At 42.0% G+C, this 17452-nt stretch overlaps 1 protein-coding gene across 2 annotated transcripts in view; it reads left to right on the forward strand.

Annotated features, from left to right (window-relative positions):
• fhip1aa (FHF complex subunit HOOK interacting protein 1Aa) overlaps positions 1-16645 on the forward strand; it is a 28461-nt gene extending 11816 nt beyond the window's left edge. For both annotated transcript variants that reach the window (XM_070918015.1, XM_070918023.1), the window contains exons 3-13: positions 179-399; positions 5863-6537; positions 8293-8451; positions 8544-8630; positions 9741-9908; positions 11226-11305; positions 11520-11722; positions 13287-14291; positions 14385-14563; positions 14895-15015; positions 16347-16645. In XM_070918015.1, coding sequence (XP_070774116.1) covers positions 292-399; positions 5863-6537; positions 8293-8451; positions 8544-8630; positions 9741-9908; positions 11226-11305; positions 11520-11722; positions 13287-14291; positions 14385-14563; positions 14895-15015; positions 16347-16543 — 2982 coding nt within the window. In that variant the 5' untranslated portion in view covers positions 179-291 and the 3' untranslated portion in view covers positions 16544-16645. The remainder of the gene's footprint in view (positions 1-178; positions 400-5862; positions 6538-8292; positions 8452-8543; positions 8631-9740; positions 9909-11225; positions 11306-11519; positions 11723-13286; positions 14292-14384; positions 14564-14894; positions 15016-16346) is intronic.
• The last annotated feature ends 807 nt before the right edge of the window (positions 16646-17452 follow it).

Raw genomic sequence — 17452 nt, forward strand, 5'->3', positions numbered from 1 at the left:
ACTTTGCCTGTTATTGTTCTCTTTCCTGCATGCCTGTCATAGCTGCTGTCTAGCCATGCAGAGGGAGAGAGACAAATGCACTGCACTCATTCGTCATATCTGTGCTGCTATTTTATGAAGCATTCATTTTTTTTTCTCTGTGTATGATGATGTGTGTTTTTTTTTTCTGCATCCTCAGGTCCTCTGTGATTATGCTTCCTCCTGTGGTTATGGTTGCACCCAGTAAGCAGTCAGGAATGTCCTCCTTCTCCTGCCTATGACATGGTTTAACCCGCGTATGATCCGGTCACCATGATGGCCTCCATGGTTGCCAATGGAAACCGAGATGGGCAGTCTCTGGTCTTGAAAGGGGTGGATCCAGAGACCTGCATGATTGTGTTCAAGAACCACTGGGCTCAGGTAAACGCCAGCACTAAAGCAAGAGTCCCGCAGCTTAAAGAAATAGTTTGCCCGGAAATACACTTATTTACTTTATTGCCGAGATTTAGATGACAAGGTCAGTACAGCTTTCATGGAGTGCTCAGGTAGTCGAATGGTTAAGTATAGAGCTATAGCCGGGAGGCAAGTAGCTTAGCTTAGCATGAAGACTGGTAGCAAGGGGAAACAGCTAGCCTGGTTCTCTCCAATTCTAAAATATGTCAATCGACGCCTCTAAAACTCACTAACACATTATAGTTTGTTTGTTTCATCTTTCCACAAACAGAAATGTAAATATGACTATTTGTGGTTGTAGAGGGAGTTACTGTAACTTTTTCTTAATTAACAACAATTTATATAATGTATATCTTCGCTGGTCACCGGACAGCTTTTCAATTACAACTTTGGGAGGAGTTGTAGCATGTAACTCCACGTAAAACAGTGTTTGGATTACACTAACAAGATTATTATTAATTAGTGATTTTAGAGGTGTTTGTAGGTGTATTTTTTAACTTTGGACATAGCAAGGCTGGCTGCTTCCAGTCTTTATGCTAAGCTAAGCTTATCACCTCCTTGCTCTAGCCTCATACTTAACGCACAGACACCAGAGTAGCGTTAATTCTTCTCTTCTAGCTCGCAGCAAGAAAGTGAACAAGTGTATTTCCCAAAGAACTATGTTGAATTATTCCTTTTGAAAATGTTTCCAAATATGCTGTATCCAAGCCTCAGCCAAACTTCTTACTTCATCTATATAATAGTTGTTAATAGTTGCAATGACTTGCGACCCCTCGTCCCAGATTGCGTATATCTGATCTCTGAGCAGTCGGATAGCTGCTCAGAGGATTCTTCTTAGAGGCCTGAAGAGGTAGGACTGTCGAGTATCTGTGTCCAATTTCTGCTTTATCCTCCAATTAATCATCTTGTTACTCCTCAGATTTATCTTGGATCCTGACCCCAGGTTGGGAACCAGCATTTGTGGCCAAAGTTATTCTTATGTAGACAAAAATCCTACTCTACTTCTGCATCAGTAACAGTGAGAAACTGTGGTAGAAACAGTAGAAACTGCCTGGCAAACAGCAGTTGTGGTCGGTGGAATCTTGGCAGTGTGAAGCCGACTGTCTCAGACTCTTGGCTCTTTGGAGCAGCATGTGTCCCTGTTCACCCCTGTGGGTCCTGGCAGCCTGCGAGACCTGCTCCTCCCACACTGAGCTGAACAAACGTTATACACACTGACATAAGTATGACACTGGCCAGACACTGAGGGGATATTAATGTGAGTTGGCAATTAAGTGTCAGCTGCTTTTATGTCTAAATTAGTGTGGGGTCTGACCCTTTGTCAGGGAGGATGCTCTGTGGTGCTCACAGCTAAATTAAGCTGAATTCCTCTGTTTTTATTAAGTTTGTCACCAGATAAGCTTGTAGGGATTAGTTGTGTTGTTTGGTCAGAAGCTGTGTGGTTTAATGCAGACGTTGAAGCCCTTGTTGAACTATAGTTAAAGTCCCCCTCCACTCAAAAATGTATTTTGCTTATTGTTACTTCATTTTAGATGTTTGTGCAGAGTTTGACACTAGAAAGGTATTTTCACATTCACATTCATTTAACACGTGCACATACAAGCATTATGTTGTGACATCACAACATGAGTATTGGATTACTCATGGTTAAAAAGTGAGATGTGGAAACTTGAAACCTCCAGTGCACAAACACTGAGAGTGAACTTTTCAGCATTTTGCATATTCATAGATTATGGATTTTTCACTGAGGGAGAAGGAGAGGATGTGACTAAGATTTTTAATTGAACATTTTAGTGAAAAAACATACTGTATCAGACACAATTTATTATGCTTGTCTGGAGGGGAACTTTAACAGTTTCTTTTGTGAGTTGTCATTACAATGTTTGTTGTTTTCTGATGTCTATTACTTTCCTTTGTTTATTGAATATTTATGTGAATTTATTTTGTTACATCAGTTTGATAAATTGAGCTTGAAGTTATTGACCTTGGAAATAGTAGTTTGACCAAAAAATCCTACCTACTGGAAAAGTAAGTTTCATTAAATGGAAGTTGTGCTTGAACAAGGTGAATTATTCTAGTGTCACAGTGGCATTATGTTGGGTGTATCTGTTAATGTGATAGGTGAATTCAGACTCATGTGGAAATGCTGTGTAGTAGGTGTGCTTATTGTTTTGAATACAAACTGACCTGTTGCCCAGTTTAGCAGACTTGACAGTACAGTCCAGACCAGTGACAGACTTGGCACTGAACATGGTGGAAGGCTAACCTTTGTTTTGTTTTACAGTTTGTAGTTTGTTGCATAAAGTCCTGTCTGGTAAATCAGAATCAGAAATACTTTAGTGATCCCCGGGGGGGAAATTATAAAGGACTCTATCAGGAATCTATTCATTTTCACAGATTTGCATTTTCCTTCACTTTTTAAACTTTACTAATAACAATTGTTATTTTGGTTTTTCAGGCTTCTGTTAAGGGATTTATAACAATAACTTTTAACAATAACTCACCCTTCACATCACTGTCACTAGCTGTCTGCTTGATTTAACTTTTTTTCTTTTTAAGAACTTATTGTAAACAAAAATACAGGGGACTGACTCGTTCCAGCGACTGACTGCGAACAGACGAAATGAGAACTCCCTGTTCCAGATTAAAGCTTGTTTTGCTTTAGGCAAACTGGCAGCACGATTTCGCTCCTGCAGAGTCGTATTTCCATGCTCAGTTAATCTGTGGCCCGATAAGAGTGCTCTTGACTTTGGTTTCAGTTTGGAAAACCTTGAAATCCGAGTAACATGTTGTAAGTAATATTGGCCCTGTCCCTCTGTAAGAAGCTCTGCCTGTTGCATTGGCAGATTAGGTTTATGTTAATTTGCTGTGTCTTATCTGAGGCTCTCCAGGCCTCAGAGAGCTCATTGTGTTTGTTGTGACACGCAAAGTGATCAGTCAGTTGCTGCGGCTGCCAACAATCTTTAACTACAGACAGTGTAGTATGAGCAGCAGTTTGTTCCTTTTATAACTATGGCTCTTCAGAGTTACTGACTCATTCCATTCATGGCCAATGCCAAAGTTTTATGAATGTGTTTCTGTTTAGTGAAGTGCAGTTTATGTGGAAACACTCCCATCCAGTGTACATTTAATAACATCTTCAGACTCTGCTTCATCTCTCTGGTGTCAAACCAAACCAGTGGATGAAGTCATACAAAATAGTAATCAGGTGTTTCAGTTAAATTAGGTCCCTGCTCCCATCCCTCAGGTGAAGTTGCATTCTGCTGGTTACAATAACATTTCCTGTTTGTGTTTAATCGTTTCATCCCAATTATGAACTAATATCTGAGATTCCTTTTGCTATGTTAACACCTTTTTTTAAACTGGCAATTCAGAGCACTGCCTGAATCTGACACAGCATATGTCGCCTTGTATTAATAATGCATAAGAAATGCATCAAAACACTCATCCAGGCCTGTGCTTAACAAGCTGACTAATCATAAAACTGCCTTTAAGAAAAGACACCAGCATCAGCAAAGTTGGCGCTTATGTGTTGTTACAACTTTTTAGATTTCAGCACCGTTATTTCTCCCTAATTATTTAAGCTTTTAATTAATTGTTTTGACATTATGGCCCTCTTGTGTTTTTCTTTAAAGATGCAAAGTCAGCTTGTGTTGAAAACATGACACATATTATGGTGTTTTCATATTTTTTTCTGACAGAATTAATCTGAACCTTCACCTTACACTCCTGGAAACTGCCCAGTACAACCACAGTCTGAGCAGCTCCACTGGAGCTGTTTGGGGTTAAGGGCCTTGCTCAGGGGCACCACGCTGGTGTTAATGAGGAGGGGGCAAATGCTGCGCTTTCACTTTCCCCACTCAGATTTTGTATTTTATTTTGAAGGTCAGGTCCCTGAAACGCAACTTCACTTGAAGGAGAACACCCATCATTCACATTCATTTTGTGAAGCTGGTCCTTGGACTAAAAATGTAAGCTCCCTCTGACTTTCTCTGTGTGACCCATGTTCTGACGAGTGACACAGATGCAGATACTGACCTGTCTGCACTGTCAGACCTGTTATGAACTACAATAAAAAGTCTTGCTTACTAGCGGCCGCTTTGCAAGTAGGCATCAAACCGTAACCTTGTCTGCAGCTGATCTTGATAGTGTCCTCCGTGTGTCCAGAAATTAAAATCTTCAAGTGATTGTCAAACCCGGCCTCTTCCCGTCGCTACAGTAATGGCCGGGGAGCCTGAACTGGACTGATCCCTGAGCCTTGGGGCCACTGGGCAAGGATTACAAACTCTGTTCTCTTGTTTCCATCAGCCATGCCCAGTTCTCTTGTGCACAGCCAGTTATTGTCATGGCAGCAGTGGCAGGCCGGGGACACTGGCTCCATTATTGTGACTCTGGTTTCTACGCAGCGGACACACAAGGGAGGGGCTGGATACACAAAGGACTGTTTCTCTCTGTGCTACCAAACTGAGTTTATCTGTACTGTGCTGCTGGTCTGTTTACACCCCATTATTGTTGATAATTAACCTGACAGGAGGAAGGGAATGATTTCACCTGCAACGTATCAGTTTTAATTTAACATAGTATATAAACACTGTCTTTATAAATAAGATTAAAACGTATACAATACTGATTGTTACCATAAGTTAAGCATCCATAGTGTAGCTGTACGTTATGTGAGTGTAAATGCTTAAGATCCTCTTGTCAACATAAATGGAAAACGATTCAGTGTTGTTTGCACTTTTTTTTTACATCCCAGCAATCAATTAGCTTCTTCCTTGGATTTCGTTGATTGAGTTTCTGTCAGTCCTTGTCTTCACTTTGTGATCTCCAGAATGGTGGCGATCGCTGGTCATGTTAACTGTAAGGAGCAGTCATCACTGTGTCACAGTGGTTCTCATGTACAGACATAATTTGGGTGGCCGGCCAATAGAGATTTGTCCCCTCCCAAACAGATTTTTGTGACATACATTTTGTGTTTCTTCTTTTCAAAAGGAAATAGAGTTCAAAGTGCAGGCTGATCGAAAAGGTCAGATCAGATGCTGCATTCACATGCTGTCATGTAGACTAGAGAAAATATATAAATCTGTGTGAACCCAGTAAATGTTTGTCATTCCCATCAGCCACATCATCGAGTGCATTTATTGATTCGTACATTGTCACAAAGAGATATGACAAATTTGTGTTTCATTAGAATGAAAAGCCTTTGTACATAACTGACAAATGTATACATGTATTGTGTCCTTTACTTAAAACCTTCCACCAAAATCAGTTTTGAATCCTACGACCTATGGCTTTGTCTCTTTCTCTTTAGGTGTAGTTCTAATGAGTTATGATAGCCACTGCATAACTTTTTACTTCTTTCATGAAAATTAAATAATATAGGGTTATAATGTGTTCAGTTTAAGTAATATTCCTCTTGTCTTGCTGTAGGTGGTGAAGATCTTAGAAAAGCATGATCCCCTACGCAGCAGCTCCACCCTGGCCTCCCTGAGTGTCATCAGCCTCAGCTCTGGCGGCGGCCCTCGTTTCGGCCCCATCCCCGGAGACGAGGCCAGCGCGGTGCAGAACTATGTGGAGCACATGCTGTTCCTGCTGATGGAGGAGGAGAGCGGCCAGGCCGGAGCCATGGGCCCCATCCTGGAGTTTGTGGTGATGGAGAACGTGATGGAGCGTCTCTTCGTGTGGAGCCTCCGCAGGGAGTTCACAGACGACATGAAGCTGGAGCAGCTGAAGATGTACGAGATGCTGGTGGTCCAGGCGCACCAGCCTCTGCTGCATCACAAGCCCATCCTGCGGCCGCTCATGATGCTGCTGTCGTCCTGCTCGGGCACCGCAGCGCCACAGGTGGAAGCCGAGCTGGTGCTGCTGCTCAACCAGCTGTGCTGCGTTCTGGCAAAGGACCCTTCGATTCTGGAGCTGTTTTTCCACACCAGCGAGGATCAGGGAGCCACCAACTTCCTCATCTTCTCCCTGCTCATCCCGTTCATCCACAGAGAGGGCACCGTGGGCCAGCAAGCCAGAGATGCGCTACTGCTCATCATGTCGTTGTCTGCTGAGAATGAGCGAGTGGCCAAACACGTTGCAGAGAATACCTACTTCTGTCCGGTCAGTCCCAAATGATGAATTACCTTTCCATCTCTCTTCCTCTTGCTCTCATTCATTTAGTGGTTTTTAGTATCTGTGAATCTCCCCAGACTCTCGTTTACATTTTTCTAACTAACTCAACCTTTTTGTGCATTCGTACCGTCTTACTCTAAAATCCCTGACTTTTCTGTCACCCTGGGCGTTATAATCGGGCCAGAATATGCAGATGAATTCTTGACGCCACTTGAAGCAAGGTTAAAACATCTCTGGCACTGAATGTTACAAATGTCTGGCATTCATAAGATTATGGCACGGTTGTAAGCTAATCCCATGTAAATAATGCCATTTACCCACAGCTGAACACATCGCAATGAAAAATAGCTTTTGATGTGATGCCAGTTTAACAACTTGAATCTGAATTGAATTGGTTCCACTGGCAGGCTACAAGGATAATCCTATAGAAGATGTATCAGTGCAACACTAATGATGCACTTGGTGCTATAGACTCTGTTGTTTGAAATCCTACCCTGTAAGTACTTAAATCATATTAAGACTAACACTTTGTTATGTGGAAAGTCTGTTGACATGATTAATGCATTAATTAGTGACCTAATTACCACATCATGCTGATTATGACAGGAAGGCTATAGGCAGTAAAACTCTTTGCTGCACAATTATTTATAGAGCTGACCTGTAGGAGCTATAAATCCATATGTATGTGTATGTCTTACTGTGCGAGGAGGAACAGGTTGGCTGATATGTAGGCTGCTGCAGTGCTCTGCTTACATCTGCATTACATTATTAAAAAGTGGAAAAGAAGGAATGATTTACAAAAGCATTTTGTCGTGAGCAGAAAACTCTGTTATAAATCTAACTGACCGCAGAGAAGCCCATGATATTCTGTCTGCAATTAATTTATGTCAGATTATATTTCATTAGACTGTATATATCACATGATACTAGGTGTATCTACAGTACAGGTGAAACACTTCACAGGCCCAATCTTTTTTTACAGTTTAGTTTTGCTGTGGAGGCTAGCAGCTGAATAACGTTATAGAGAAAAATGTTATTATAGTTAAGCATCAAAAACATTTTCTTACGCGCTCTAAAACTAGATGATGCATTTTTCCACTCTTTGACAAACTGTAACATCCATCTGCCTGAATAGACAGAATCTCTTATAACAAAAAAAGAGTCTACAGCCATGTTAGCAGCTGTACTTAGGCACAGCACTGCTTTGAGCTAAATGCTAATGTCACCATGCTAACATGCTCACAATGACAATGCTAACATGCTGGCGTTCAGCAGGTATAATGTTTGCCTCGTTCACCATCTTAGTTTAGCGTGTTTGCATGCAAAAAAAGAGCTAATTAGCACAAAACAAAGTACAGCTGAGGCTGATGGGAATGTCATGAGTTTTGCAGGTATTTAGTCATAAACCAAAGTAGGCATTTTGACTTGATGATTACGATGCTAAAAGAAAAGCCAGGGGATTGCGTTATTGCAAGTCATCCTGTGGGGATCCAATTGTACCAATTTTCATGGCAGCCCATCCAATACTTATATTATATTTCACAGAGAAGGTGGCACTAGAGGAAAAGGGATCGCCGAAGTCATTAGAATACATCGTCTGGGAACCGTGAATGCATATGAAATTTTGTTACAATCTATTTTGTAGATTTTGACATATTTTAAGCTGACCAATAGTCAATAATAATCCCAAATCTTATCAAGTGCACTGTAACTTATCTGATGTTGACGCCTCTCTCCCCTCAGGTGCTGGCCACAGGGCTGAGCGGCCTGTACTCATCTCTGCCCACAAAGCTGGAGGTTCCCAATGAGGAGTGGCACTGCCTGCACAAAGAGGACTGGCTCCAGATGCCGCCCCTCGTCCAGTTTCTCAACTCTCTGGAATTCTGCAACGCTGTTATTCAGGTGAAAACATGTGACAAGGCTGCACGCAAGAGGCTCTGCCACATGAAACCCTCTGCTTGACTGACCTGTGCTTTAATATTTACTGTTCACAGGTGGCCCACCCTGATATCAGAGACCAGCTAGTTAGCTACATCTACAATGGATTCCTCGTGCCTGTCCTAGCACCAGCTCTCCACAAGGTTGGTTACTCTTCTTCTTCCTCTACACTTCACCTCCATGTAATGCTTCATTTTGACAAGTATACAGTGTATTCCAGGAGGAAATTAACATGCTCCTCAGTAACTAAACGTATTGTTCTGTATGGTATTTTACCTATTACCATATTACAGAATGTGATTTATAAAAGACAAGGATATTCCACTGGAAAATCATGTGACACACTTCAAAATACTGTGTGTGTGTGTGTGTGTGTGTGTGTGTGTGTGTGTGTGTGTGTGTGTGTGTGTGTGTGTGTGTGTGTGTGTGTGTGTGAGACATAAATAAAAGGAAGACCAATATATTTGGGAAATTTGAGACTGTAATTAATACTGGGGTAGGGTGAGAAAAGTTACAAATGTCGAATTAAAGGAGCAGTTCAACATTTTTGGAAATATGCGAATTCACTTTCTTGTCGAGAGTTAGATGAGAAGATTGATACCACTCTCATATTTGCTGCAGCCAGGAGACAGTTAGCTCAGCATGAATACTAGAAATGAGGGTAAGTGGCTAGCTGGCTCTCTCCAATGGTAGAAAAATCTGTTGGGTTAAACAAATGGGATGTAATGTGTATATTGTTGAACTTCGGAGGTGCTAGTAGGCAGATTGTGTTTACCTTCGTATAGAGCCAGGCTACTGTAGCTGTTTTCACTCACTGCGCTAAGTTAAGTTAATTGGCTTCTGCCTGTAGTCTCATATTCACCGTACATGTATGAGATTGGTATCGAGCTTCTCGTCTAACTCAAGGGCAGGAAAGCGAATGAGTATGTTTGAACTCTTGCGTTAAAATCACAAAATAAGCATTCAATATTAAAACTTCCCTGAGCAACATAAATCCTGTCCAAATGGAGCTTAACTCCATAGTTTCATTCGTTAAAAAACATTGTTCCGTTTGCTTTTGTCTGAGCAGAGCTAAAGAACAGAGTATACAAATGATTATAGTAATAAACAGTGTACTGTATAAGAATATCCACATGACATACCAACATTCTTGCAAAATACTGTAGAGATGGTCAACAAATTCTTCTCTGGCAAGATGTTTATATTTGTTCTATAAGTTGACCCTATACTTCTGTCTTCCCACCTCTCTGAAGCTGACCCTAGAAGAGGTGATGACCACCACAGCATACCTCGACCTCTTCCTGAGGAGCGTGTCTGAGCCGGCCCTGCTGCAGACTTTCCTCTCCTTCATCCTCCTCCATCAACATGAGAGCGTCCACATTTTAGATACTCTAGTCAGCCGCATCAACACCCCCTTCCAGGTACAAGACAAACCCAGACAAACTGCCAGGAACACTTGTTTTGTTGAACACACACACACACACACACACACACACACACACACACACACATTGCATTCAAATACTGCATGACTCATGTTTAATAACTCCAGAAAAACTGCCCCAGCGGCACTCGGACCCACCAAAGCTGGCAGGTTGTTGCCATGGTGATGGCCAGTTGCAGTGACATATCCTGTCCTATATGTCGGAAAATCTTGTTCAAATATTTTGGCAGAACTAAATCATTAACATGAATAAATAATGTGTTTTTTACATTGAGTGTAAATGGCTCAGGGAGTTCCCTCCAGTGTTTGCTAACAGTCAACTTTGACGCACCTGAAACTCAGTGGCAAAATAAGAAACATGTTTGCTTTTCAAAGTTTTGACCTTAAGCCAACTTAAACATCGACTAACAAGCAAATATTCCACATTTCAGCTGTTAAATTTCTGTATGTTTTTACCTTTGCTGTTTAATAACTTGGCACTTCTTTGGTAGTCATGCTCTTCGTGCTGTTTGAGATATCAGTGGGAAATCTTATACACGGAATATAATTTCAAACATTATATTTTACAAGAAACTCTCAGTATTGAATCATCTTTTTTAGCTCTACTTTTTTTTTTTAGCTATCCTAGCTATGAATTCAGATGACTTTGGTGAGCCCCTGACTTTCCCTTTAGCTAAAAAACCCAACAACATTCAACATCAGCCTTAGCTTTACTTTGTGTTTACTGCTAATCAGCAAATGTTAGCATGTTAACACGCTCAACTGTGATGGTGAACATGATAAACATTAGACCTGTTTAACTTTTGCTTGTTAGCATTGTCATTGTGAGCCTGTTAGCATGCTGATGTTAGCATTTAGCTCAAAGCACCGCTCTGCCAAAGTACAGAGCTGCTAGCATGGCTGTAGACTCTTAGTCTTGTTAGTGGAACATTTGGCTGCAAATAATTATCATTTTAATAAATAGATTTTAGATAATATTTTGTAAGTTAATCAATGAATTTGGTCAAGTAATTAGTGAAATTGACCACGATTTCCCAGAGCCCAAGGTGACATCTTCAAACCAACAGCCCAACACCCAAATATATTCAATTTACTAAGAAATGAAATAGAAATATTCTCTCATTTGAGAAGCTGCCACCAGTAATGTTTGGCAATGTTGCTTAATTGTTTGATTAATATTCAGAATGGTTATTGATTCATTTTCTGTTGCTTGACTCATCGACTAATGTTTCAGCAGTAGTATCAAAAAAATCCCCCCTCATGTTTCACCGTGTCTTTCTATTCAACTCTCCAGTTGGGCACTGTGTCACTGGCACTTTTCCGCACCCTCATTGGCTTATACTGTGAAGATGTGATGCTGCAGCTCATATTGAGGTGAGTGGCACACACACAGACGTATTTCTCAGTAATGAAGCATGGTGCATCTAATTGGTTTACGGCATGATGAGCTTTTACTCTCCTCTCCTTTACCTCCCACTGTGCAGACTCGTGTTACCATCTGTCTGCTCACTCGTCCCCCACCATACTCTCCCTCCTACGACCACCCGTTGGTTTTCCTAACAGGATCCGTTCCCATCTGCCTCCCCAGGTACCTGATCCCCTGTAATCACATGATGTTGAGTCAGAGACGCGTGGTGAGGGAGAGAGACTGCTACTCGGTGTCAGCGGCAAAGATCCTGGCATTAACGCCGTCCTGCTGCTCTCCTGATCACAGCCCCCCACCCCTCCGACAGCTGGACTCCATCCTCTTTTCCAAGGGTGCAGAGATTCCCAGCAACACCAGCGCCACGGGTAAGAGGGACAGCTCATAAAAGGAACACTTTGTCTGGTTTATTACAGCTTATTTTTGCAGTGATCCAACATTTCAATGGGTTATGATGATGTACTCACCAAAGTAATTGCTCAGATCTGGGAACAGGGACACATTGCTATAATTACGTCTGATGAGACAACAAACTCAAGTTTTTATAATCAGACGATCATACAGGTTGTAAACAAGCCAACAGTTTTGCCAGATTATCTAAACCACTTTATTTGGAGGTAAAACAGAAACTGTGCACACCCAAAATGTTGGTAATATTCCCTCATTGCACCAGAAAACTGCACTAGTTGAACCAGGAAGCTGATCTGTAAACTGTGATGGATGATTACAACCGACAAATAATCAGTATAACAATTTCACCATCTGGCTTTTGCTTTTTGTTCCAAGTAAGTTTGGCTAACCTGCGTGTTTGTTAACAACCTGCCTGACTGCTTGTGTTTCTTGCCATGTTGGGATTTAGTGATGTCGCTGCGTTCCCAGAGATCAGCAATTAACTTTGTCAGGACAATGCTGTTACAGATGAGAATGATAACCAAAACTACAAGTTGTAATAAACTAGAATTGTCCTTTAAGGGGTATATGGTGCACCATATTGAGTATAGATAATTGTTATTGTAGCTGAAATGCATAAATGCCCTTCAACCCTTTTTAAGGCCGTGTGTCAGTCGACATCCACGACTTTGTGCATGAGGCTGCCAGCTGCATGAGAGAGGAACGCTAGGAGGTTTTAATAATGCTCTTTGATATTACTGAATGCTAATTTTCTAATACTAAGTATTGTATGTACACATTAGCCTAAACGAATGACTGCTTTTCAGCCATACTTGTAATCAGCTTTTATGGATGTTGTTTTTTTTTTTTTGGCTGCTTTCAAGTCAGCTGTGAGGCGAATTCATCCAGCAGCTTTTACTATTCATAACCCCATTTGAGTGAGTGCCTGTTACAACATCAGTGTGCGGTCCAAACAAACAGAACGAACAGAGCATAGTGGAGGGAAATGGAGAGGCATTCATTGCAGCAGTTAAGTGCTAAAACCAAAACGTTATAATGTAGTTGTTTATTTTACATTACATTTTCAAAATCTGTTCAAACATGGTTTTGAGTACTGCAAGGTGTTTATCTGCATTTATGACAACCGGTCGAGGCAGATGACCGCCCACCCAGAGCCTAGTTCTGCTTGAGGTACCTGCTTGTTAAAAGGGAGTTTTTCATTCCACTTCAAGTGCTTGCTCACGGTAGGAAAATAATATTATAAAGAGTATGGTCTAGACTGCTCTATATGAAAAGTGCACTGAGATAACTTCTGTTATGATTTGGCGCTATATAAAAAAATTGAATTACCTGGGACATGAACATATAACAGGGATGATGAGTATTTTATCAGATAGTGAGATCTCCTGCTGTTTCGCTGTATTACATCACTTTACCCCCTGTAGTTACATGTCAAACTCATTAGTTTTGCTCTGTGTGAGCGCTGTGTGGAGGCGCTGCACGCCAGCTTTTATCAACATTTCCTATCTGTTTTTTCCCCAGAGGAAAAAGAGAGCTTCTTAGAAGAGGATGATGGCTCAGGTAATTCCTGCACCATTGGCTCAGAAATCTACCTGGATGTCAGTTATCTTCATTACCTCTATGACGCCCGTCTGAGCATCAGCAGCTGCATACGGGCCTGCCAGGTTTGGTCAGCCCTGTACGACGGTGAGGACCCCCCTCCTGAGAAATACCAGCCCGGCGTCCTCGAGGAGCCGGGGCTGAAGAGTCGGCAAACCCAGATGGTTCTCAAGAGAGTTCCACAGCCGCCAGCCCCGCGCCCCCGACCCTGCCCGCCGCCCAATGCAGAGCCGCCCTCCATCAACCAGCTGGAGCTGGAGTGGGATGATAGTTACGATGCTTGCCCGGTGCAGACTGCTGAGGCTCCAGTGGAGAGTAAACCTCCACAGCAGCCTCCTGCCGAGCCCCCAAAGCACATCCAGGAGATGAGGAAAACAGCCATCATGTTAGTGAAAGGCTCATATATTGAGGAAAATGAGTTCCAGGACGACGTCATGGTGTACGACCTTGTCGCCAAGAAAGATGCCAGAGATGTCGAGCGCGTTAAGCTCAACTCCAACGGGTCTGAATCAGAAGAAACCCAACCAGGCTCAGCTGAAGTTCCTCCAAAAAACAGGCTCCAAGCTCCAAGCTCTCTGATGGCTGATAAGGCCAAAGGTCAGACGGATTGTAATTCCAACCTGCAAATCAACGCTGCTGCTGCTGAGTTGGGTGACGACCTTTTGGCTCAATATGAGGACCTCATTCGTACGTTGGACACTGAAGCAGGTGGAAAACAGGTCAAAACTGATGCAGAGTTGAAGAAGCCTGTCACACCTGTGGAGGAGGAGGAGGAAGTGGAGAAGGAGGAGGAGGAGGAGGAGGAGGAGGAGATGGATTTCACCTCCTTCTCTGCTGAGACACCAGAGCCAGAGAAACTGCATTCACCATTTGGGACCAAGTTTCCCAGCGGAAGTGCAGGTAGAAGCCAATCAGTGCCTTTTACTGGTAAGTTGAGGGAATTCTTCAGCCTCGTTATTTACCAGAAATTACATTCAGACCGCACAAATAAAAGACTGTTTATGATTATTCTTTCGGCAGGTCCATTTGTCAGTGTGCTGTTGTCTCGTATGGAGAACATGCTGTCTAACTCGCTTCATGTCAACTTGTTGTTGACGGGCATCCTGGCCCAGTTGGCGGCCTACCCTCAGCCTCTCCTGCGCTCTTTCCTCCTTAACACCAACTTGGTCTTTCAGCCGACCGTTCGCTCCCTTTACCAGGTAACACAAGTACTGTTGTGTGGAAGCAGGAGTGAGCCTAGTATTCCCTTTCTTTATTTCCTTGTGTATCATCGAGTGAACAAAAGGAAGAAAAGGAAAGATGTTGAAACATGCAGCTCTCCTCTCCGAAGTGAGATTGAAAATAGGATTACAGTGATTTTGTTTGAAAGTACTGTAGCTGCTCTTGAGTGAGATGAAGTAAAGATGCTTTTCTCTCTTCTAATCGCGATCCTTGATTAATACAATCAGGCCGCAGATTTCAAGCTAGTTCGCATCAATTCAGCCTTTACTTACATTAGTGTGAATGTTTCTTTTCTGTGTTTCCCTTCAGGTATTGGCCACCGTGAAGCATCAGATAGAAGAGCTGGCTGCCACCAAAAAAGACTTTCCCGAGCTGATCACTGCCGCCCAACACTGGCTGCTGGCCAGGGAGACGTCGTTCATGGCAGCAGGTGACAACACACCCACGGCTAGGATTTTTTGTTTCAATGCCAGCTATGGTTGGAATCTGTATTTTCACATAGTTCTATGACAGTATGAGTTACGCATGAAAAATCAAGTATTTAAAACATTCATTTTCAATTCTAATTTAAAATCCAAGTGCAGGCATTTAAAAGAATAGTTCCGACATTGAGGGAAATACGCGTATTTGCTTCTTTGAGAGTGAGACGAGAACATCAATGCCACTCTCATGTCTGGAAGGTAAACTGAATCTGCTGTTAGCAGCCAGTTAGCTTAGCTTAGCACAAAAAAATTTAAACAGGGAAACAAGTAGCCTGGTTAAAACAACAATCTGTCTTTTCTTCACCGTTTTTTGTACCGATAAAACCAACGAGACATAATGTGTTAATTAGTGAGCTTTGGAGTCCAGCCTTTATGCTAAGCTAAGCTAACCGGCTACTGGTGGTAGTTTCATATTTCCAAAAATGTTGAACTATTTGTTGAAGCTGTCATGTATTTGCAAATCCTTCATGATTATCAGAAATCCTCATGTTCTGTCACACATTTTGGCTTTTATATACATGATATTATCATCACTAATAATTTATTTACAGTCAATTCAATAGCTATATTTTTGAAACAAACACAATTAGACTCTAGCTTTGAATTTTCTAATGTATTTTCAGCACTACAGTTGGTTCAGGACGAGATTTAATGGCTTGAGACGGCGTTGTTTTCTTTTTAATTTGGGAGGTATTTCGATGGCAACCCCGTGACTAGAATATAAACTCTGCACTGTTGTTGAGTTCCTCAATCTCACTAACTCGCTGTCAAAAATGGGTCAAGTTCAAAACAACATCTGCATTCATTATCGGTTGTGTTTCGGCTCCTGTTGGGAACCAGAATAAATTCTACTTGATTTTGTAAAGCCATGTCTTCGCAGTGCAGCAACAGCCTCAGCTGAACCCTGGAGTTTCAGTCCTGTGTTTGAACTACGTTCCCCACGGTTTCAGAGTTGTTAAGCTACAAAAAAACGTTGTCGAAAGTATGTTTGCGGAAAGATAAGAGCCAGAATTTCTAAGATGGGCAATTTAAAGGGAATTCTTTAGTTGGTTAACCGGAATACTCTCCTTTCTTCTTCAGTGTTTTTCCAGAAGAGCAGCACTTAGGATCCTACTCTCTGGCTGAAATGACTTATAAATGAAGAAATCATTAACAGGAATATATTATTTTTACAAAATGTCTTTAAATGCCAACTGCATGGCGTAGAGTACATCCACGCGTGTACATTATTTGTTTTCATTTTGTCATTGTTACTTATTAAATCTCCTCATGTTCTCAGACAAAAGCAGCGGCAGACACTCCACCCACGGCGAGGCAGGAAGGATCTTGAAGAGTTCGCCGCCTCCTAAACCCAAAGCCATCTCTCTGGATCGGACAGAAGTCTTCGCTACCGTCCTCTTCACGGAGTTCCTCAAAGAACTGGCTGCCATTGCACAAGAGCACTCCATCTTATCCTACATTCCTATGGAAGAGTGATCGTGTCCCAGCTGGCCTCTGTCATGAGTCCAACTTTATTCTGAAAGATTAAAAAAAGACTCTTTTATGATGGTTTTTAGGATTTTGTCCTTTTCAGGCACTACTTGGTGAAGAAACCTCTTAGGTCAAGTGATTCATACAACTATTTTTTTTTTAAATTATAGCGTATTTATTTTCCAAGCAAAGATAATCAATTTTATGTGCTTTCTAGTTCTGTAAAGGGGTTTGGCAGCCAAGAAGGAGCTTCAAACTTTCAGCTAGAAAATCCTGACCTGTTTGCTGAAGCCTGCACCAGCCGATAAAGCTCCCAAGAACGAGCTCCAGGTCCACCAACCAAAGAAACCAAAGCAAAAAAATGCATCTTTTTCAGCAGTCATCAGCCCTTATCTGAACTCCAGGGTTCAACCCTCCTTTCTGAATGTCTTCTACTACCAGCTCCAACCACAGCAAGATGGCCGCTGCTCAGTGTGCTTCTGTTTAAATACTCAGGCGGCCTTTCTGGAGAGTTGTTGCCTCTTTGCCGTTGGATTACACACCATAACTGAGCACCACGTGGAGCCTCTAAGTCTTTGAGAGTGCAAGCGTTTGAATTAGCAGCACCGAAATCTAATTTCAAGATAACTGTTGTAGCCGGCACATTCAAACTTTCTCCTCTGTTCTTAAGCAACTGTTACACGACTGCATTTTGGGCAAAACAGGTTGTCTTTTTAAACTTTACAAAGTGGTGTTTCCAGAAAATGTTTGTGTTAGATGTTTGTTTTGGTGTTTTTCTGTTCATTCATGACGGTACCTCAGGAGTCTTTTAATGCACGTTCTGTTCTCTCAGTTCTTAAACAGCTTTTGGGTGAAACTATTTTTCCTACGATGCACTACTTTCTCACATCAATGGGCTCCACATGTTCTCCAGAA

The sequence above is a fragment of the Enoplosus armatus genome, chromosome 2, assembly GCF_043641665.1.
Source record: "Enoplosus armatus isolate fEnoArm2 chromosome 2, fEnoArm2.hap1, whole genome shotgun sequence".
In the NCBI taxonomy this organism is placed as follows: domain Eukaryota; kingdom Metazoa; phylum Chordata; class Actinopteri; order Centrarchiformes; family Enoplosidae; genus Enoplosus; species Enoplosus armatus.